The sequence below is a fragment of the Mustela nigripes genome, chromosome 5, assembly GCF_022355385.1.
Source record: "Mustela nigripes isolate SB6536 chromosome 5, MUSNIG.SB6536, whole genome shotgun sequence".
Lineage (NCBI taxonomy): Eukaryota > Metazoa > Chordata > Mammalia > Carnivora > Mustelidae > Mustela > Mustela nigripes.
In genome coordinates this window covers 47096488-47118409 of record NC_081561.1, presented here as the reverse complement: position 1 = coordinate 47118409, position 21922 = coordinate 47096488, and the positions used below count along the sequence as shown (strand labels likewise).

Below are 21922 nucleotides of genomic sequence, written 5' to 3'. Positions count from 1 at the left end.
TCTCATTTTTTTTTTAGGGGTGGGGTGTTTTTTTAATTTTTCTTCTTCACCCCCCCCCCCCCCCCCGGGCTATTCAATTTCTCCCCCCCCCCCCCCCCCCCCCCCGCCATGCTTATCCTTTCATATCCTTCCCTTACCCCTAACCTTTGGCAATTACTAAACTTTTCCAGATGCCATGTAAGTGGAATCATACAGTATGTCACCTTTTGATGCTGACTTCTCTCACTCAGGATTTAGGAGTGCCTTTAGGATTCCTTGAGGATTCCTCCAAGCTGTTGCGTGTATCAAGCATTTCTTCTTTTTTTATTGCTAAGTAGTGTTCCGTTAGACGGACGTTCCACAGTTTGTTCATACATCCACCTACTGAAGGAGATTTGAAGTGTTTTCAGGTTTGGTGATTATGAATAGAGCTGTTATAAACATTCGTGTACAGGTTTTTGTGTGAACACAAGTTTTCCTTTCTGGAGGGTATTGCTAGCAGTGGGATTGCAGGATCATAAAAAGGATGTTTAACTTTATAAGGAACTGTCATGCTGTCATGTGTTTCCAAAGTGGCTGTTAGCATTTTGCATTCTTACAGGCACCTTTGGAGAGTACCCATTGTTCCACATTCTTGTATGCACTTAGTATTGTCAGTAATTTTAAATTTAACCATCTCATAGGCATGTAGTGGTATCCCATAGTTTTAGTGTACCTTTAACTAATGACCAATGATTTTGAATATCTTTTCATGTGCTTATTTTGGCATATATAATCTTTGATGAGTCTCTGGGCAAGAGTATTTATTGCCCATTTCTGAAATGGTTGTTAGTTTTCTTATGGGTTTCTTTTTTTCTTATGTTGAGTTTAGAGGGTTCTTCATATGTTCCAGATACAAGTGGTTTGGTAGATATGTGCTTTGCAAATACTTTCTCACAATCCGTAGCTTGTCTTCTCATTCTTTTAACAGTATCATTCATAGAGCAAATGTTTTTAATTTTTGTGAAGTCTAGTTTAACAGTTTTTCCTCTTGTAAAATATTTCTTCTAAAAATTATTGTTTTATTTTTTATTATTTTATTTTTTAAAGATTTTATTTATTTATTTGAGAGACAGAGACAGTACTTGAGCACAGCGTGAAGGGAAAGCAAGGGGAGAGGGAGAAGCAGACTTCGCGCTAAGCAGGGAGTCCCACCCCACTCTGGGTTCCAGGGCTCAGAGATCATGACCTGAGCCAAAGGCAGGTATTTGACTGAGGCACCCAGGTGCCTCTGAGATTTTATTTTATTTATTTTTATTTTTTTAAAGATTTTTATTTATTTATTTGATAGAGAGAGATCACAAGTAGGCAGAGAGGCAGGGGGAAGCAGGCTCCCCGCTGAGCGGAGAGCCCGATGTGGGGCTCCATCCCAGGACCCTGAGATCATGACTTGAGCCGAAGGTAGAGGCTTAAACCACCGAGCCACCCAGGCGCCCCATCTGAGATTTTATTTTGAAGTAATCTCTACACCCAACATGAGGCTTGAACTCACTAGATCAGGTGGCAGATTATATCGACTGAGCCATCCAGGTGTCCCTACAGTTTTACTTTTATTATTTATTTATTTTTATAGTTTTACTTTTAGATCTATGATCCATTAAAAAAAATTATTTGTATAAGGTATGAGGCTTAGGTAAATGCTTTTTTACATATGAATGTCCTATTTTCCACCACCATTTGTTGAAAACAGTCTTTTCTTCATTGAATTGTTTTTGTACCTTTTGTCAAAAATCATTTGGCTGAATTTGTGTGGGTCTATTTTGGGGCCCTCTGTTCTGTTCCGCTGATTTATATATCTTTCTCTTTACCAGTATCACACTTTCTTGACTTGTATAGTTTTATGGTGTCTTAAAAGTGGCCAGTATGATTTCCTCCGATTTTGTTCTTTATTTTTTTTTTTTAAGATTTTATTTATTTATTTGACAGAGATCACAAGTAGGCAGAGAGGAAGGCAGGCCAAGAGAGAGGAAGAAGCAGGCTCCCCATGGAGCAAAGAGCCTGATGTGGGACTCGATCCCAGGACTCTGGGATCATGACCTGAGCTGAAGACAGAGGCTTTAACCACTGAGCTACCCAGGCACTCAGATTTTGTTCTTTTTAAAGATTGTGTTAGCTATTCTAGTTTATTTGCCTTTCCAAATAACATTCAGAAATGTAAAGAGAAAGATTATGTTTAGAATCAACTGCAGAAAATCCTGCTGGTGCTTTGGAATTGGATTAAACCATGGATCAATTTGGGGAGAAGTGCTATTTTTACTTTGTTGAGTGTTCTGATCTGTGAACATGCACATCTTTTCATTTATGTAGGACTTTGTTTCATTAGTGTTTTATAGTTTTCAATATATAGGCCCTTCCTGTACATGTTTTATTAAATTTACACCAAAGTATTTAATTTTGGGGGAACTTTTATAAATGTCACTTAAAAATTTTGTTTTCAGGGATGCCTGGCTGGCTCAGTTGGAACAGCATGCGACTCTTGATCTTGGGGTTGTGATTTCCAGTCCCATGTTGGGTGTAGAGACTACTTAAATAAAACAAATTTAAGAAATAACAATGTAAATTGAAAAATTGTACATTGTTAGGGTATAGAAATACAATTCAGTGTTGTGTGTTGCTCTTGTATCCTGTGTCCTTGCCAAACTTATTTATTAGTTTTCGGATTTTTTTTTTAATTCCTTGGAATTTTCTGTAAAGACATTCGTGTGATTTGTGAATGTGGACAGCTTTATTTAATCTTACTCTTCTAAGAGTTTTACTTATTTTTTGTCACCTAGTTTCTGTCTAGGACTTTTGTGTATGATGAATAGGAGTAGTGAGAGTGAGCATACTTACCTTGTTCTCAGTCTAAGGGTTAAAGCAGTCAAGCTTTCAGGGGTGCCTGGCTGGCTCAGTCAGTAGAGCCTGCAACTGTTGCTCTCAGGGTCCTGAGTTTGAGCCCCCTGTTGTGCATAGAGTTTACCTGAGGGGGTAAAAAAAGGCAGTCAGGCTTTCAGAGTTGAGTATAATGTTAGCTGTAGAGTTGCTCAGTCCAGTAAGCAGCTCCCCCTTGATTTTGGCTCAGGTCATGATCTCAGGGTCATGAGATGAAGCCCTGCATAGAGGTTTAAGATTCCCTTTCTCCCTCTCCCTATGCCCCTCCCCATCTTAAAAAAATTGACAACTTAGCTGAAATGGACCAATTCCTTAAGAAGCATTAACTACCACAACTCACTCAATATGAAATCAATGATTTGAATAGTCCTATAACTATAAAGGAAATTGAACCTGGAACTTAAAAACTCAGAGAACTCTCCAGGCTCAGGTGACTTCACTGGATAATTTTACCAAACTTTTCAAGAAAGGATACCAATGATATACATTTTCTTCCAGAATATAGAATAGAAAGGAATACTTTCCAACTTATTTTATAAAGTCAATATTATTTTGATACCAACATCACACAAAAATAGTACCAAAAAACAAAAACAACTGGACAAAGACACACAAAAGTCCTCAGCAAAATATTAGTAAATCAAATCTAGGAATATATAAAAGGAATAGCTAGGACCAAAAAACAAAACAAAAAACAAACAAACAAAAAAACCCCCACAAAAACGAATAATTAAGACCAAGTAGGCTTTATTCTGGGAATGCAAGGCTGGTTCAATACTCAAAAAAAAAAAAAAATCAATCGATGTAATCTACCAAATTAACAAAGTAAAAAAGAAAAACCTCACCTCCCTATCAACAGAAACAGAGGAAATATATAACAAAATTCAACATCTGTTTGTCAGAAAAATAGTAAGCAAACTAGAAACAGAAAAAGCCTTCTATTTCTAGTTTGCTCCTACCACATTCTTCTTTTCATTCTGTTACTCTATTTTTTTTTTTACATCATTTAATTATGTTTGAGGTGGAGCCCTAGAACCTATACTTTAACAGATCTTCCTAGATGATTCTTATGATTATGCAAGTTTGTGAAGTGCTAGGGACAATTACTGAAACTCCATGGGGAGTGGGGAGGAATGTTCTTCCTGTTTCAGACTTGTTTTGTGTAGTGGTTGTGTAGATGGATTTTCAATTAACGGAGTTGGAATATAATACTATAACATATAATAGTAGTCAGGAACATAACTAGTAATTTTCCTAAGACATGTGAAGAAATTGACTTTCTGTTCTTTCTGTTCTTTTAAATCTTAAGTGCAAACAGTACACATTATATTACTTTCATTATATTAGTAACTCTAACTAGTCTGAAACTAAGAAAGAATATGTGATGTAAGATTATTTGTAAAGGAGTCATTGTAACCTGAGCAGTAAAGTACTGTAAGAGTCCAGTGCTGTCACATACTTGTATATTATTACACACAATTTTTCTTCGGGGTTCTTTTCTAGGGATATTAATTATTACCTCTGAGGTCAAACAAGCAGTTTCCTTAGATTTTGTATTTATTGCCCATGTGGTGTAACTATGGAGGATTTACTATGTTGTATAAAACTAAACTGCTTTTTTTTTTAACTACCATTTTTTGAATACTTAATTTTCACTGTGCTAAGTGCTTTATATGTACCATTGATCAACAATCTTCTGAGGTAAGTATCCTCAGTAAACTGAAGCTTAAAGAGGTTAGCCAGTAACTTTACTTAGCCCAGAACTAGTAAGTGGCAACTTTACATAAAACCTCAACTCTAACACTGCAGTCTTAGTCTTAGTCTTAGTATCACTGAAAGATAGAACTATGCAGTCTAGGCATTTATTAATACCTGGGTGTCATGTATTGTGTGCTATTATTCAGGATTCAGAAATGAATGATGTTATTGTTCCTCCTTTCAACAAACCTACATGATCTAAACAGGGTGGTAGGGGGACCTCCATCATGGAAAAATTCTTGCAATGCACTATAGTTATTTCTTCATAAAGCAATTATAGCTTATTTTGTACAATTTTTGGGTTGTCTGGGTGGCTCGGTTGGTTAAGCATCTGACTCTTGGTTTCAGCTTAGGTCATGATTTCGGGGTTCTGGGATCTAGCCCCACGTCAGGCTCTGCACTCAGCAAATCTGCTTGAGATTCTGTCCCTCTCCCTTTGCCCCTTCCCCTGCTCACACATTCTCTGTGTCTCAGATACATAAATCAACCTTTAAAATTATTTTATTTAATTTTTATGTTATGAAAAATAATTTCATTTTAAACCACAGATTGAGAAGATCTGATCACCTGGAATTAAAGTTGGCTCAGAAACCTTTTCAACTGCAAAAATGTTGGAGGAAGATATGGAAGTGGCCATCAAGATGGTGGTTGTAGGGAATGGAGCAGTTGGAAAATCAAGTATGATTCAGCGATATTGCAAAGGCATTTTTACAAAAGACTACAAGAAAACCATTGGAGTTGATTTTTTGGAGCGACAAATCCAGTATGTACTTGGCCATTTTATCCCCTCAGTGTTGATTTGTGAACTCAGTATAGCCCAAAGTTAGGATCCAGTCTGGTGGCAATGGCTAATGAGATAGTTGGTGGTGGTTTTCAAATACTCAGTCCTGTGTGTGTTGTTTTGTTTTTTCTTTTTCCTTTCTCTTTAATGTTTCAAGTTTGTATTTAAGTTCTAGTTAGTTAACACAATATATCTTTATCCTCCTTCTCACTGTTCATCTATTTTCCCCCCTTTTTTCATATGCCCCTCCCTACCCTTCCTGTCTTGTATCTGTTTTATATTTATGGGTGGCACCTAGCTTACTTCTTAAACACAAACTGATACTTGACTCTAATGAGATTTCTGTCCACTATAAGCTCAACTGGACATTTTGCAGGTTCAGTTCCAGACCACCACAATAAAGCGAGTCAAATGAATTTTTTGTTTTCTCAGTGCATGTAAAAGTTATGTTTACATTGTACTGTAGTCTGTTAGGTGTGTTAGTTATGTCTAAAAAAATAGTGTATATACCTTCATTTAAAAATACTTTCTTGGGGTGCCTGGGTGGCTCAGTGGGTTAAGCTGCTGCTTTCGGCTCAGGTCATGATCTCAGGGTCCTGGGATTGAGTCCCACGTCTGGCTCTCTGCTTAGCAGGGAGCCTGCTTCCCCCTCTCTCTGCCTGCCTCTCTGCCTACTTGTGATCTTTCTCTCTGTCAAATAAATAAATAAAATCTTTAAAAAAAATAAATAAAATAAAAATACTTTCTTGCTTAAAAGTGCTAACCATCCTCTGATCTTTCATGAAGCCTTAATCTTTTTCCTGGTAAAGGATCTTGCCTTGATGTTGATGGCTGCTGACTGATCAGGGTGGTGGCTGCTAAAGGTGAGGGTGGCTGTGTGATTTTTTAATATAAGACAGCAGGGCACCTGGGTGGCTCAGTGGGTTAAAGCCTCTGCCTTTGGCTCAGGTCATGATCTCAGGGTTCTGGGATCGAGCCCCACATCCGGCTCTCTGCTCAGCAGGGAGCCTGCTTTCCCCTCTCCCTGCCTACTTGTGATCTCTGTCAAATAAATAAAATCTTAAAAAAAAAAAAAAAAATATATATATATATATATGAAATATAAGACAACAGTGAAGTTTGTCTCATCGATTCACTCTGCCTTTCAGGCATGATTTCTCTGTAGCACATGATGCTGTTTGAGGGCATTTTACCCATGGTAGAATTTCATTCAAAATTGAAGTCTTCTTAAACCCTACTGAACCACTATATTGTATACCTGAAACTAATGTAACACTGTATGCTAGCCTTACTGGAATTAAAATTTTTTTTTAAGTTTTTTTTTTTTAAAGATTTTATTTATTTATTTGACAGGCAGAGAGGCAGGCAGAGAGAGAGAGGAGGAAGCAGGCTCCCTGCTGAGCAGAGAGCCTGATGTGGGGCTTGATCCCAGGACCCTGAGATCATGACCTGAGCTGAAGGCAGAGGCTTTAATGCACTGAGCCACCCAGGCACCCCTGGAATTAAAATTTAAAACTCAAAAAAAAATCCCTCAAATGCTCTGCTACTTAATCAATTCAGTTTATTTAATATTCTAAATCCTTTGTTGTCATTTCAACAGTCTGCATAGCATCTTCACCAGGAGCAGATTCCATGCCATGTTCTTTCATAGTAAGGAACTCCTCATCTGTTCGGGTTTTATCACAAGATCAAAGTAGTCAGTCACATCTTCAGTCTCCACTTCTAATTCCAGTTCTCTTGCTGTTTCCACCCTTCTGCAGTTACTTCCTCCATAGAAGTCCTGAGCCCCACAAACTCATCCATGAGAGTTGGAATCTACTACTTTTTTTTTTTTTAAGATTTTATTTATTTATTTGACAGACAGAGATCACAAGTAGGCAGAGAGAGAGAGAGAGAGAAAGAGGGGAGAAAGCAGGTTCACTGCAGAGCAGAGAGCCTGATGAGGGGCTTGATCCCAGGACCCTGGGATCATGACCTGAGCCAAAGACAGAGGCTTTAACCTACTGAGCCACCCAGGTGCCTCTGGAATCTGCTTCCAAAGTCTTGTTGATATTTGACCTCTTCCAGTGAATCACAAATTTTTTTTTTTTTTTAAGAATTATTATTTATGTATTTGACAGAGAGAGAGAGAACACGAACAGGCAGAGTAGCAGGTGGAGGGAGAGGAAGAAGCAGGCTCCCTGCTGGACAAGGAGCCCTACATGGGGCTCAATCCTAGGACCCTGGGATCATGATCTGAGCCCAAGGTAGTCGCTTTATCAGCTGAACCACCCAGGCGCCCTGAATCACAAATATTCTTAATGCCATCTAGAATGTTGAATCTTTCCTATAAAACTTTCAATTTTCTTTGCCCAGACACATCAGAGGAATCACTGTCTGTGGCAGCGATAATCTTACACAATGTATTTCTTAAATAGTAAGGCTTGAAAGTCAAAATTACTTCTTGATCCATGGGACACAGGATGGATGCTGTATTAACAGACATGAAAACAACCTTCTTTTATTGTATATCTCCATCAGAGCTCTTAGGTGACCAGTCCATTGTCAATGGTCAGATTTTGGAGTAATGTTTGTTCTCAGCAGTAGGTCTCAATAGTGGGCTTAAAATATTCAGTAAACCGGGTGCCTGGATGGCTCAGTTAGGTAAGCTATCTGCTTTTGGCTCAGGTCATGATCCTGGAGTCCCAGGATCGAGTCTCACATCCGGCTCCGTGCTTGGCAGGGAGTTTGCTTCTCTCACTGACCTCTCTCCTCTCATGCTCTTTCTCTCTCTCAAATAAATGAAATAAAATCTTTAAAAAAAAATTTAGGAATGGGGTGCCTGGGTGGCTCAGTGTGTTAAAGCCTCTGCCTTCGGCTCAGGTCGTGATCCCAGTGTCCTGGGATTGAGCCCCGCATCGGGCTCTCTGCTCAGCGGGGAGCGTGCTTCCTCCTCTCTCTCTGCCTGCCTCTCTGCCTACTTGTGATCTCTGTCAAATAAATAAATAAAATCTTTAAAAAAAAAATTAGTAAACCATCAGGTAAACAGATGTGAGTAGTAAATTTAGCATAATTTTTAAAGGCCCTAAAATTTTCAGAATGGTAGATAAGCATTGGCTTCAACTTAAAGTTACCAGTGGCATTAGGCCCTAACAAGGGAGTCAACCTGTCTGTCCTTCGAAGCTTTGAAACCAGACACTGACTTCTCTCTAGCTATGAACATCGCCATCTCCTTCCAACAGAAGGCTGTTTCATCCACATTGAAATGCTGTGGCTTAGTGCAGCACCCCCAGGAATTCTCTCAGCCAGAGCTTCTGGGTAACCTGCTGCAGCTTCTCTGTTGGCACCTGCTCCTTCACCTTATACTTTTAAGCTACAGGGGCCTCATCTTTCCTTCAACTTCATGAACCCTTGTCTGCCAGCTTCAGACTTTTCTTCTGCAGCTTCCTCACCTCTCAGCCTTCAGAGAACTGAGGAGAGTTAGGACCTTTCTCTGTATGAAGCTTTGGTTTAAGGGAATATGTGGCTGGTTTTGTCTTCTCTCCAGATCACCAAAACTTCCTGTGAGTCTGTATTGCTCTCATATCATCTGTGTGTTCACAGTGGTAGCACATTTGTTTGTTTATTAAAGTAATCTCTGCACCCAACTTAGGGCTCGAACTCACAACCCTGCGATCAAGAGTCCTGTGCTTTACTGACTGAGCCAGCCAGGTGCCCCTGGAGTAGCACTTTCAACTTCCTTCAAGATCTTTTCCTTTGCATTCACAACTTGGCCAGCTGGCACAAGAGGCCTAGGTTTTAGCTTATCTCAGCTTTCAACATGCTTTCCTCACTGTATTTAATCATTTCTAGCTTTTGATTTAAAGTGAGAGATGTGTGGCTCTTCCTTTCCCTTCAACATTTAGAGGCCACTGTAGGGCTATTAGTTGCCTTAATTTCAATATTTCTATGTCTGAGGGAATAGGGAGACCCAAGAAAGGGGAGGGAGATGGAGGAAGGGCTGATGGGTGTAGCAGTGAGCGCACACATGACATTGGTCCACTTAGTTGTCCATCGTCTGTGGAAGCAGTCTGTGGAACCCCAGGACAATTACAATAGTAACATGAAAGATCACTCATAGAGATCACCGTAACAAATATAATAATGAAAAAGTTTGAAATATTGCAAGAATTACCAAAAGGTGGCACAGAGACACAAAGTAAGCAAATGCTGTTGGAAAAATGGTGCTGATAGAATTGCTGAAGGCAGAGCTGTCATAAACCCGCAATTTGTAAAACACACCGTCTCTATGAAGCACAGTAAAGCGAAGTGCAGTGTAGTAAGGCCTGCCTGCTTTATCTCGAAGGACAGTTACCTGTCTCTCGGAACAGTTTTCAACTATTGCAGCATCCTAAGACTCTTTTTAAAATTAATTAATTAATTAATTAATTAATTTTTTAAAAGATTTTATTTTTTTGGCAGAGAAAGATACAGGGAGAGAGGGAACACAAGCAGGGGGAGGGGGAGAGGGAGAAGCAGGCTTCCCACTGAGCAGGGAGCCCTATGTGGGGCTCCATCCCAGGACCCTGGGATCATGACCTGAGCTGAAGGCAGACGCTTAACAACTGAGCCACCCAGACTTCAGCAGGAAGTAAGCTTCTCCCTCTCCCTCTCCTTGTCACTCCTCCTGCTTGTGCTCACTCTCTCTCCGGCAAGTAAATAAAATCTTAAAAAAAAAAAGTAACAATTTTTGTTTTTTAGTTCTGAGAAAGATTTATTTATTTATTTGACAGACAGAAATCACAAGGAGGCAGAGAGGCAGGCAGAGAGAGAGGAGGAAGCAGGCTCCCTGCTGAGCAGAGAGCCCGATGCGGGGCTCAATCCCAGAACCCTGGGATCATGACCTGAGCCAAAGGCAGAGGCTTTAACCCACTGAGGCACCCAGGCGTCCCCAGAACTTTTTTTTTGAACTTTTTTTTTTTTAAGATTTTATTTATTTATTTGACAGATAGAGATTACAAGTAGGCAGAGAGGCAGGCAGAGAGAGAGGAGGAAGCGGGCTCCCTGCTAAGCAGAGAGCCCGATGCGGGGCTCGATCCCCAGACCCTGGGATCATGACCCGAGCCAAAAACAGAGGCTTTAACGCACTGAGCCACCCAGGCGCCCCTCTGAGAACTTTTTTTAAAAAGGATTTTACTTATTTGATACACAGAGAGAGAGATCACAAGTAGGTGGAGAGGCTGGCAGGGTTGGGGGGAAGCAGGATCCCCGCTGAGCAGAGAGCCCGCTGCCGGGTTCAATCTCAGGACCTTGAGATCATGACCTAAGCTGAAGGCAGAGGCTTAACCCACTGAGCCACCCAGGTGTCCCTAGTCCTGAGAACTTTTAAAGATATTTCATTTCGGGGTGCCTGGGTGACTCAGTGGGTTAGGGCCTCTGCCTTCAGCTCTGGTCATGATCTCAGGGTCCTGGGATCGAGCCCCGCATCGGGCTCTCTGCTCGGCGGGGAGCCTGCCTCCCCCCCTCTCTCTGCCTGCCTCTCTGCCTACTTTTGATTTCTGTCTGTCAAATAAATAAATTAAAAAAAAAAGATACTTCATTTCATTTCATTATAGTTGACATACAATGTTAACATTAGTTTCAGGTATACAGTGGAATGATTCAACTTATCTCTATAGGTTATGCTCTGTTCACTACAAGTGTAGCTGTGTCTGTTCCCATATAATGCTCTTACAGTGTCATTGGCTATATTCCCTGCACCTTTTATTCTTGTGATTTATTCATTACATAACTGGAAGCCCGTGTCTCCCAGTCCCCTTCACTCATTTTGCCTATTCTTTCACACCCCAAACATATTTGAAATTGTAGGGACAAACTGACAGGTATTAAAGAAATAAGTAACATTAAACAAATCTGACTAGCCTAGACATTAGCATTAAAGATAGTTGTGTTCATTGTTTTAAAGATTGTTAAATTTCTAATTTGTATTCTATTACCATCTTTTTTTTTTCTTTTAAGATTTTATTTATTTGACAGAGATTACAAGTAGGCAGAGAGGCAGGCAGAGAAAGAGGAGGGGGGAAGCAGGCTCCCTGCGGAGCGGAGACCCCCGATGCGGGGCTCGATCCCAGGACCCTGGGATCATGACCTGAGCCGATGGCAGAGGCTTTAACCCACTGAGCCACCCAGGCGCCCCCGCTATTGCCGTCTTTTAAAAATACTTCTGTTTACTTCCTTTCTCAGATATTTTAAGGGGATTCATTTTAAGCCTTCATGGTGTGTTCATTTTTGTATTTGTTATCTGAACCAAATTAATATTTTAAATATACAGTTGATCATTATTTGTAGATTCCATGTTTATACTTTAAGTATACTATTGGTTCTCATTATTTATAGGTTCCATATTTGCAACTGATCTACTTGCTAATAGCTGTTTGTAACCCTAGAGTCAGTACTCCTAGTGCTTTGGTAGTCGTTTGTGGATATGCACAGAGCAGCAAATATTTGCTACGCTACATGCACATTCTCAACTTAGGTCAAACAAGGCAACCCTCTTCCTTCTTTTTTCATCCCTCGCACTATAAACAAGTGTTTTCTCATCTCTATTTTTGTGCCACATTTTTTAACTTCTTGTTGATGATGTTGCTGTTTAAAATGTCCCCCAAGCATAGTGCTGTCTAGTTTTCCTCAGTACAAGAAGGCTATGATGTGCCTTATAGAGTAAATATGTATGCTAGGTACACTTCATTTACGCATGAATTACAGTGCTTTTGGCCTTGAGTTCAATGTTAATGAATTAACAGTATTTATTAAATAAGTTATCTTTAAACAGAACCACAAAAAACCAAGGTTGTGTATTGATTTGTTAGGTGAAAATGTAACTAGTTGTCACAGGAACCTAACTTTGTATTTCCCCTAGGAAAAGTGTTTCAGTATTTGATAATTTAGTGTTTGCAATGATTTTATAGAACATAACCACTGTGAACCAGACAATGCACTTATAACAAAAGAAGAGTAAATTTTTAAGTTGTAGGGCAACCAAGCTTCTTTTCTCCCTCCTTCTCTCCCTCCCTTCCTTCCTTTTTAAATTCCTTTTTCGCTTCCTTTTTTTGTTTCTTTTCCTTCCTTATTCTTATCTGGGACCCATTAGAATGTTATAGCAAGAGGACAGCAAGTACTAACCTAAGAGAATCCCCTTCCCAGTGCTGCTGGTCCTCAGGCCACCACTGTCTTTGACTATTGTTAAAGGAGAAAACAGGACAGGTAGACTTAAATCATGTATGAAGTTATAGCTTCGGAGGAATGTTTTTCCCCCTTTAGTTTCACTACTGGTGGTGGTATCAGCATTTAAAAGCACTCAGACTTTTTAAGGTGAAAACCAGCAGTGCAGTTTTAAAACCTTCAGATTTGAAAAATAGAAATATGCACAAAGCTATGTTACTAAAGATGTTTTCTTTACATATGAAGATAAATTCATCTCTTGTTTCAGAGTCAATGATGAAGATGTCAGATTAATGTTGTGGGATACAGCAGGTCAAGAGGAATTTGATGCAATAACAAAAGCCTACTATCGAGGTAAATTGTGGGGTTCGTTTATTTGGGTGTGTTCTTTTGGCCAAACAAAGAACTTCACTTTTTTTTTTTTTTTATTCCACATAGAAGAGTTTCTTACTAAGAAGACTTGAATTAATTTCAAAGTATTTTTAAAAACCTCTTAGGTCCTCATTATTCCCCTAGTGATCTTGTTGAGTGGTGAATAATACTTTCTACCATGGATAGTTCTTATCTGCCTTGGAATTATATGACTCATGTAGGCATTCCCAGTTCTAATCAGTTAGAAAACTGTTCAGTGCCTACCTCTGACCACATGGAGATGACTCTATGGTCAAAGGGTGGAAACTGGTATGAAAAAGTGAAGTCCCTGCAAATAAGATGACACTTTGTTAAGATGCATGAAATTGCATGGATAAAGCCATCTTGGTACTATGAGAGTTCAGGGATGTGTGAGATCATGCGAAAGGAAGGAACTCCATCTGTAGCACTGACGAGTCTAAAATGCGGGGTTAAATTCCTTAAGGAAAGCTGAAATTTCTAAATGGAACCTGAAGTTTCCATTAACATTTTCCTCTGAAATTTTGTCCTTTTGTTTTGGAATTTATGACAGCATTTTCAGTGTTTCTCTGCCTTATTGCTAATGGTGATTGTCATGAGAACAAAGTAACCAAAGGCTCCATATAGTCCCAAGTGGCCTTAGAAACTATTGACTCTTGCCTATATAGATTGTTTTTTACCACTTTTGAAAATGTAGGGAACTTGTAATAATGGCCACAGAGGTCTAATGAAAATATAATTACACTAACGTATAAACAACCAAAGAAGTTGCCTTTCTTGGTACCAGGGAAACCTGACTTCCACTGACTCCTCTAAGAAGACGTTCTGTTTCTTGAGAAGAGAGATGCACCTCTCAGGTCTCACTCTAACAATGCTACCACTACTTCTCATTCTGTTTACTGTGTCTCTGAAGGCTTCCTGGGGCAGTAGTTTTGACTGTTGCTCTCCTGTGGATGTTAGTTTGGATGTGGAGCACCTGTAACATGGTGTGAGGCAGGAATTATGTTCTTATGGCTCAAAGCTCTTAGATTAGATGGCATTTTTATCAAATCTTTAATTTCATGAGCATTGACACTATTGATTAACAGGCCTGGAAATTAAAGTTAATTCTTAAATTTTATTAAAAAAATTTTTTTGAGATTGTTTATTTATTTGAGTGCAGAAGAGTGCACAAGTTGGGACGAGCAGGCTTCCCTTTGAGCAGGGATTCCGATGTGGGCTCCATCCCAGGACCCTGCAATCATTACTCCAGCCAAAGGCAGATACTTAATCGGCTGAGCCACTTAGGTGCCCTAAAGTTAATTCTTGAGTAAAAATTATTTGTATTTTTGGGGCGCCTGGGTGGCTGAGTGGGTTAAAGCCTCTACCTTCAGCTTGGGTCATGATCCCAGGGTCCTGGGATGGAACCCCGAATCAGGCTCTGTGCTCAGCAGGGAGCCTGCTTCCAACCCCCCACCGCCTGCCTCTCTGCCTACTTGTGATCTCTGTCAAATAAATAAATAAAATCTTAAAAAAAAATTATTTGTATTTTCTTAGTGGGGTTATTACCACCACACCCCCTCACCCCATTCACATGGAAAAAAAACAAACAAAACCCCTAGTGGAAATATAAAAAAAAGTAGTAGGAGTACATGAGATTTTCAAAGTTTTCACCTAGCTTTTTTTCTCTAAATTCTCATTATGAAATATATGTTCTTTTGTGAGGAAAAGAAACAGGTTGGGTTCTTCCTTTTTTTTTTTTTTTTTTTTTTTTTAAGATTTTATTTATTCATTTGAGAAAAAGAGGGAAAGAACAGGGGGAAGGGCTGAGGGAGAGGGACAAGCAGATTCCTACTGAGCAAGGAGCCCAGTGGGGCTCCATCCCAGGACCCTGAGATCGCAGTTTGAGCCAAAGGCAGATGCTTAACTGACTGAATGAGCGGATGCTCTTGGGTTCTTGGTTTTTAAGCTTTTGACAATTCGAATGGCAGTATTACTTTTTAACCAGTATGGTTATTTTTGGAAAATGGATTTGTCATGTGTATCTCTAATCTATAAAAGCAAAACTGTGTTAGTCTATAATTATCCCAAAATAAAGTTTAACTTGAAAAAAGGCAAAACTTGTCAAATGTCAAAAATGATTTGATTTGCACATAAATAGAAAAGAGAAAATGTTGGAACTGTACTATTAAGTAGATCACTTGGATCCTTGGTTTAAAAAAAATAAAAACAGACCAGGTAGCTAAAAATATTTTGTAGTTGAGGAATTCATGCTTTCTTAAGTTTTATTCCATGAGACTATGGATGTTCAACATTATAATCTTCTAATTTTTAAAATTTGACTCATCTGGCTTGTTGTATGCTTCTTATTTAGTACTTTTTAGGTGTGCACAATATCTGTAAAAAACTTTCTTTGTCAGAATCTAAAAAAAGGACCCATAATTGTTAGTATTTACTTGTCTTATCTTAATTTACTGTGGGTGCTATTTAAATTTTTTTCCGCTTTGTTTCATTTGGGCTACAAGGCGTCAAGCAGCTTTGGTTTCCTACACTTAACATTTTATTTTATTTTTAAAGATGTTATTTATTTATTTGAGAGACAGAGGAAGACCACACAGAGGGAGAGGGATAAGCAGGCTCATGACCTGAGTCCAAGGCAGATGCTTAACTGACTGAGCCACGAGCATCCCTACACTTAACGTTTTTTTTTTTTAAATTTTTAATTTTTTATAAACATGTATTTTTATCCCCAGGGGTACAGGTCTGTGAATCAGCACTCACCAAAGCACATACCCTCTACACTTAACGTTTTAACTTAAAAGTGATCTTAAGCATATAAATAGATTATCTCTTAATAGCTTTTCTTAAGAGGGTATGTGTGGTGGTGAGCACTGTGTATTGTGTCAGACTGATGAATTACAGACCTGTACCCCTGAAATAAATAATACATTGTATGTTAAAAAAAGAAAAAAGCTTAAATGTAATTTTTAAAATTAATTATTTTTATTAACATATAATATATTATTTGCCCCGGGGGTACTTAGGCATTTCACAGCACTCACCATATCCCATACCCTCCCCAATGTCAGTAACCCCACCGCCCTCTCTAAAATGTAATTTTTTTTTAGTTAACCATGTTAAAATGGCAAAGAGCATGGGATGCTGAGACAGGTCTTGAGTTTCAGCTTCTTTTTCTAAGTTATAAGAATAAACATCACATCCCAAAATGAATTAAGGAATAAACAGTGACAATTATATGTAAATTTGGGAAATGACATATTGAATATTCTTAAATGCTTTCCTTTGGGATTCACCAGAATGCTTTGGTTGCTGAGAAGAGAAAAGCAACCTCAAAGTAACTTAAACTACAAAGAAAAGTAGAAGTAGCGTAGCTTTTAGTTATAGTTTGTTCTTACTCTAACCTCTGATTCTCCTGACTTGCCACACTCCCTGTGTGGGGTTCCTCATGCTGAGTTTCCTCTTGGGGGCAAGATTGGTACCAACAGCGATGGAAGCCACAGGCTTTGTTTATATCCTTGGGGGTAGGGGTTAATTCCCACAACAATGGATCAAAAGTCCTGAGCTTTTATCTGATGAGATCCCCCTGGAGCGGATCATTTTAAGTAGAGGAATGTGATTACCCTAATTGGCTTGGTGCACTTCCCGGGCCTTCTCCCCCAGAGAAGAGGGTGGGTTCATCTGCCTAAACCATATGGCTATTATGAGGGAGAGGCTGCTGTGAGGGAGAGGTGTTCTCAGGGAGGGAGGGTAATTGGATGCTAGCTAGGAAACTGGATAATCATCTGCTACTAGTTCAGGTTCAAATATGATAATATAATTAAATAGAAACGAAGACTAGGAACAGGATGTAACGGCTGGGAAGAATGCATTAAGATACCGATTTATTGATGGAAACACCATGCCTTACAAAATTAGGACTTACTGATTTATGTCCTAGAAATGTATTATTCAAAATACATAAAATTTTAAAAAATTTATATTTAAGAAAATTTTTATTATAATTCATTTTAAAAACCTACCATATAAAAAAACCATTGTTAGGGGCACCTGGGTGGCTCAGTAGGTTAAACCTTTGCCTTTGGCTCAGGTCATGATATCAGAGTCTTTGGATCAAGCCCTGCATCAGGCTCTCTGCTCAGCAGGGAACCTGTTTCCCGCTCTTTCTCTGCCTACTTGCGATCTCTCTCTCTCTTTCAAATGAATAAAGAAAATCTTAAAAAAAAAAAAAAAACAAAACCATTGTTTAAAGACACCGTTATATTCTTAGAATACTGCATTAATTGTATAGGGAGACATGTTGAAACATGACATTGTAAAGAATAGAGCGTAGATCGTGTTAGAAACCCTTATGGGATCCCAAGTGATTCCTCTTAAATTCTTTAACCCACTGAGCCACCCAGGCGCCCCGATTCCTCTTAAATTCTTAAGAAGTCTATCTAGATAGTAGACACCATACTTAGTACAGAAAGTTATGTACAGTATAAAACATTTTCATTATAGTTTTTTTACTGTGATTTGTTTCTAAGAAAAAAATGGTTTTGACTGACAATATGGGGAAATGAAGTTATAAACTTGAGACCTGTTATCTGAGATTATGCTCATAAACAGAAGGAAACATTTTTTTTAAAGTAACATCTTTCATGAACATAAGTGAATATAAATTGTTGGAAATGAAATAGCTCTGGACAAGAAGCTATTTATAAATTTCCATTATAAATGCAAAATTAAGGGACAGCAGAATTAGACTATCCAAATCTTTTAGATATGGTTTAAATTATATGAGCACGGAATCTGTGATAGATTGATTCATTAAATAATTTGTGTGCTTCACATTTTATAGATTATCAATAAGAATAAGGGCCAGGCATTTGAAATCCAGAATAATAACTATAATATATATAATTTTAAAACCTGTGTTTCTGATTGGCCTGCCTTATTAAATTTTATGCCATGTTGTATAGAGCATTGTTTTTTAAACTGTCATGTGCACATGAATTCCCTGGGGAGCTTGTTAAACTTCAGTCTCTAATTTAGTAGACAAGTGGATGGCTCTGAGATTCTGCATTTCTGCAACTTCCCAGGTGACCCTCATGCTGCTGGTCTTCAGCAACACTCTCAAGTCTAGAGGCCGTCTTTTAGGGTCTTTCAGAATTTTTTTTTTTTTAATTTATTTGATAGACAAGTAGGCATAGAGGCACGCAGAGAGAGAGAGGAAGGGAAGCAGGCTCCCCGCTGAGCAGAGAGCTCGATGCGGGGCTGGATCCTAGAATCCTGGGATTATGACCTGAGCCAAAGGTAAAGGCTTTAACCCACTGAGCCACCCAGGTGCCCCTATGGTCTTTAGAATTTGAGGACAGAATTTTCTCTAAACATTATGTATCTTGAGTATTTTCTGAATTGCATTCAGAAATAGTAACTTTTTTTGAAAGATCTTATTAATTAGAAATAAGTATTTGCCAATGGTGATCTTATAATTGACACCAAAATTTTATTCAGATCTTTATATTCCTGATGTGTGGATAAGTGGAATAGTTTGTTAATTATTTGAAGTGATTCTTTTGTGGGTGTTTTACTGTTATCCGTGATGCAAAGTAACTTCTAATGGTTTGATTCTTAGAGTAGGTATTATTGAAGGAAGATTGACTGGTAGGAAAATAAAGGTCTTTTTAAAAATACATGGATACGGGGCACCTGGGTGGCTCAGTGGGTTAAGCCTCTGCCTTTGGCTCCTGCCATGATCTCCAGGTCCTGGGATCGAGCCCCGAATTGGGCTCTCTGCTCAGCAGGGAGCCTGCTTCTTCCTCTCTCTCTGCCTGCCTCTCTGCCTACTTGTGATCTCTGTCAAATAAATAGATAAAATCTTAAAAAAAAAAAAAAATAGATGGATAGGAAACACTGGCTACCATTAAGTATCAAGGGTGTAAGATATGTCCAAATGATTGCAACAGAGAAATTAAAGCATTATTAACATTTTTTAAGAAACTTTATTAACTTTCTTTCCTTTTTTTTTTTTTTTTAAATATTTTATTTATCAGAGAGAGAGAGGGGGAGAGAGCCAGCACAGGCAGACAGAATGGCAGGCAGAGGCAGAGGGAGAAGCAGGCTCCCTGCTGAGCAAGGAGCCCGATGTGGGACTCGATCCCAGGACGCTGGGATCATGACCTGAGCCAAAGGCAGCTGCTTAACCAACTGAGCCACCCAGGCGTCCCCTTTATTAACTTTCTTAAAGATGACTGGTACCAACATAGAACTGGAGGTCAAAGGAAGAAAAAGAAAGGATAACAGTATAGGATCATTTTTCAATTTAGAATACTTATAGGGGTGCCTGGGTGGCTCAGTTGGTTAACATCTGCCTTCGGCTCAGGTCGTGATCCCAGGGTCCTGGAATTGAGCCCCGCATCGGGCTCTCTGCTAAGCGGGGAGTCTGCTTTTCCCACTTCTTCCCATTTGTGCTCTCTCTTGCTATCTCCATCTCTCTCAAATAAATAAATAAAATATTTTAAAAATATTTATAGTAGTTGGTATGTTGAACAGAGTTCATGAATTTACCAAAATGCAACTTCTGTTTTGTCTCTCACCATCCCTGTGTTTTTAGTAGGCAGTAGGGGGAGAGAAGGTTCTTTCTTGATCCTCAAAGAAAACTCCTTTCAGCTCATGTCTTTTCTGGTCACTGTGGTCACTCTAAAGTAGTTTTTTCACCTGCCTCATAGTTATTTCTAGTCATAAACATTATCCCATTTTGGTGGTTAGAATAGCCAGTCTTGTGTATTAATCAAAACTACAAATATAATTTAGCATTAAATCTCTTATCTTCCCTGGGTTTTTTTAATAGGCAAGTTAGTATCTACACTCTGGGAAGAGAATTTTGGTTGCTTCCTTCCTCTAACTTTTCTTTGACTTGCTGGAGATATGTTTTCCTTCTCTGCAGTCACGCCCAGGGGAAAATGGAACTGGGAGACCTAAGCACTCTTTTTTTTTTTTTTTTCTTTTTAAGTAATCTCTCCGCCCAACATGAGGTTCAAACTCACAACCCCGAAATCAAAAGTCACATGGTCTGATCTGCTAAGCTAGCCAGACGTCCCAGACTGGAGCACTCTTGCAAGTGCTTTTATTTGATGGTGGGGGCCCCCCAGGTGGCAGGTGTTCCAAGATGATTCTTTCTCTAGGGACTGTCTTGGATTCCTCCAAGGTTCCCATTTTGGGGGATATACATGTATACTTGATTTTTTAAAAAAGATTTTATTAATTTATTTGACAGAGAGAGAGAAAGAGAGAGATCACAAATAGGCAGAGAGGCAGGCAGGGAGAGAGGGGGAAGCAGGCTTCCCACTGAGCAGAGAGCCCGATGCCAGGCTTGATGCGGGGCTCGATCCCAGGACCCTGAGATCATGACCTGAGCTGAAGGCAGAGGCTTAACCCACTGAGCCAGATGCCCCTGTATACTTGATTCTTGCAGTTTCTTTTCCTCCTTGCTGCCTTTTGCAGGAGTTGCGTTCCACCTCTACCCTCTGTGCTAAACTCCTATCATCCAATAAGCAGTCCTATGGGACACGAGTTAAAAATGACCCCATGCTAGATTATCTCTGAAATGTGGCTTACCTCTCTCCATATGAAATTCCTGTGCATTCTTTGCCTTGCTATCGACAGGAGCACAGTTAATCCCACAGGCAGCTCTTTTCTTTTTGTCTGTTGGTCTTGCCTTTTTGCTGTTGTTCCCAGCCATGCATCTTCCTCAGGTTTGAATCAAGGCACCATCAGTCCAGAGTGCCCCCAACTGCCAGGAACACATCCCAGGCTACTTAAGTAGTCTTACTAAAGTCCATTCCTTCTAGATTAAGATGAAGGAGGTAATAATAGTACTTTTCCCCATAGCACCCCACCTTAAGGGAGAAAGAAAGGGGTCACCTGGGTAGCTCAGTTGGTTAAGTTTTTGACTGTTGATTTCAGGTCACGATCTCAGGGTCATGGGATAGAGCCCCATGTTGGGCTCCCTGCTCAGCGGGGAATCTGCTTATCCCTCTTCCTCTACTCTTCCCCCCTACCCCCTGCTTACTCTTTCTCTCTCCCTCTCCCTCTCTCTCTCTCTCAAATAAATAAGTGAATAAAATTTTTAAAACAAGAGAAAGAGAGAAGAGTTAGTGTGGCCAGCACTTCCTCTAAAGAAATCCTTTCCCCTTCTTGTCAGTTCTTAAAAAAAAAAATTCTTGAAGTGCCTGTGAGGGAGTTCCAAAGTTGTATAATGGATTTATGGGCATTTCCTTTGTGAATTCTGCAAAGAATGATCTTTCCACACTTATTTGGAATCTGGTATTTGTCATTTGTCTTATTGTCATCTCAGTCAAAATTTTGTATAAAGGGTCTTTAACTTTTTAAAGTATATAATTGGGCTCTTTTGGTGGGGGAGGAAGGAGGTTCCTAAGCCGAAAAGAACCATAATGCATCACAATTTCACAGAGTATTTATATATCTGAGTGATAATATTCAGTGAGAGGAAATTAAAATAAGTTGTCCATCATTTCTCAGAATTATTGTATCTGCAAAAGTAACCCACAAAACAGTTCTTAGCACAACTTGGTGGGCTGGTTTATTTGGTAGGTGATCCCAGGGAGAGGGGGGAGAAAATGGAAAAAAACCTATGAAGGGAGCATTAATGAGCTAATTGTTACTGTAGGCAATTGGAGAATCAGTCCCTGTGAGGAACCATGTAGCCATGCCTCAAGATAGTCCCTCCAAAGTGATGCTGAGGTTTTATCCCATCTCCCATACCTTCAAATTCTCCCCAGAGCTATCAGTTTCCCTTAGGATGGGCTAGCCCAAGAGTCTTTCTGAAGCATCAGTAAAAGCTCAGGTTCAGAAGAGCTGGTGTGGGGTGCCTGGGTGGCTCAGCCAGCTGAGCATCTGACTTCGGCTCAGGCCGTGATGTCA

At 39.4% G+C, this 21922-nt stretch overlaps 1 protein-coding gene across 1 annotated transcript in view; it reads left to right on the top strand.

Annotated features, from left to right (window-relative positions):
• Nucleotides 1–21922, top strand: part of RAB23 (RAB23, member RAS oncogene family) — a 38414-nt gene that overhangs the window by 1647 nt on the left and 14845 nt on the right. The window contains exons 2-3 of the mRNA XM_059400191.1: nt 5196–5410; nt 12876–12961. Of these exons, the coding sequence (XP_059256174.1) occupies nt 5256–5410; nt 12876–12961 (241 nt within the window). The 5' untranslated portion in view covers nt 5196–5255. The remainder of the gene's footprint in view (nt 1–5195; nt 5411–12875; nt 12962–21922) is intronic.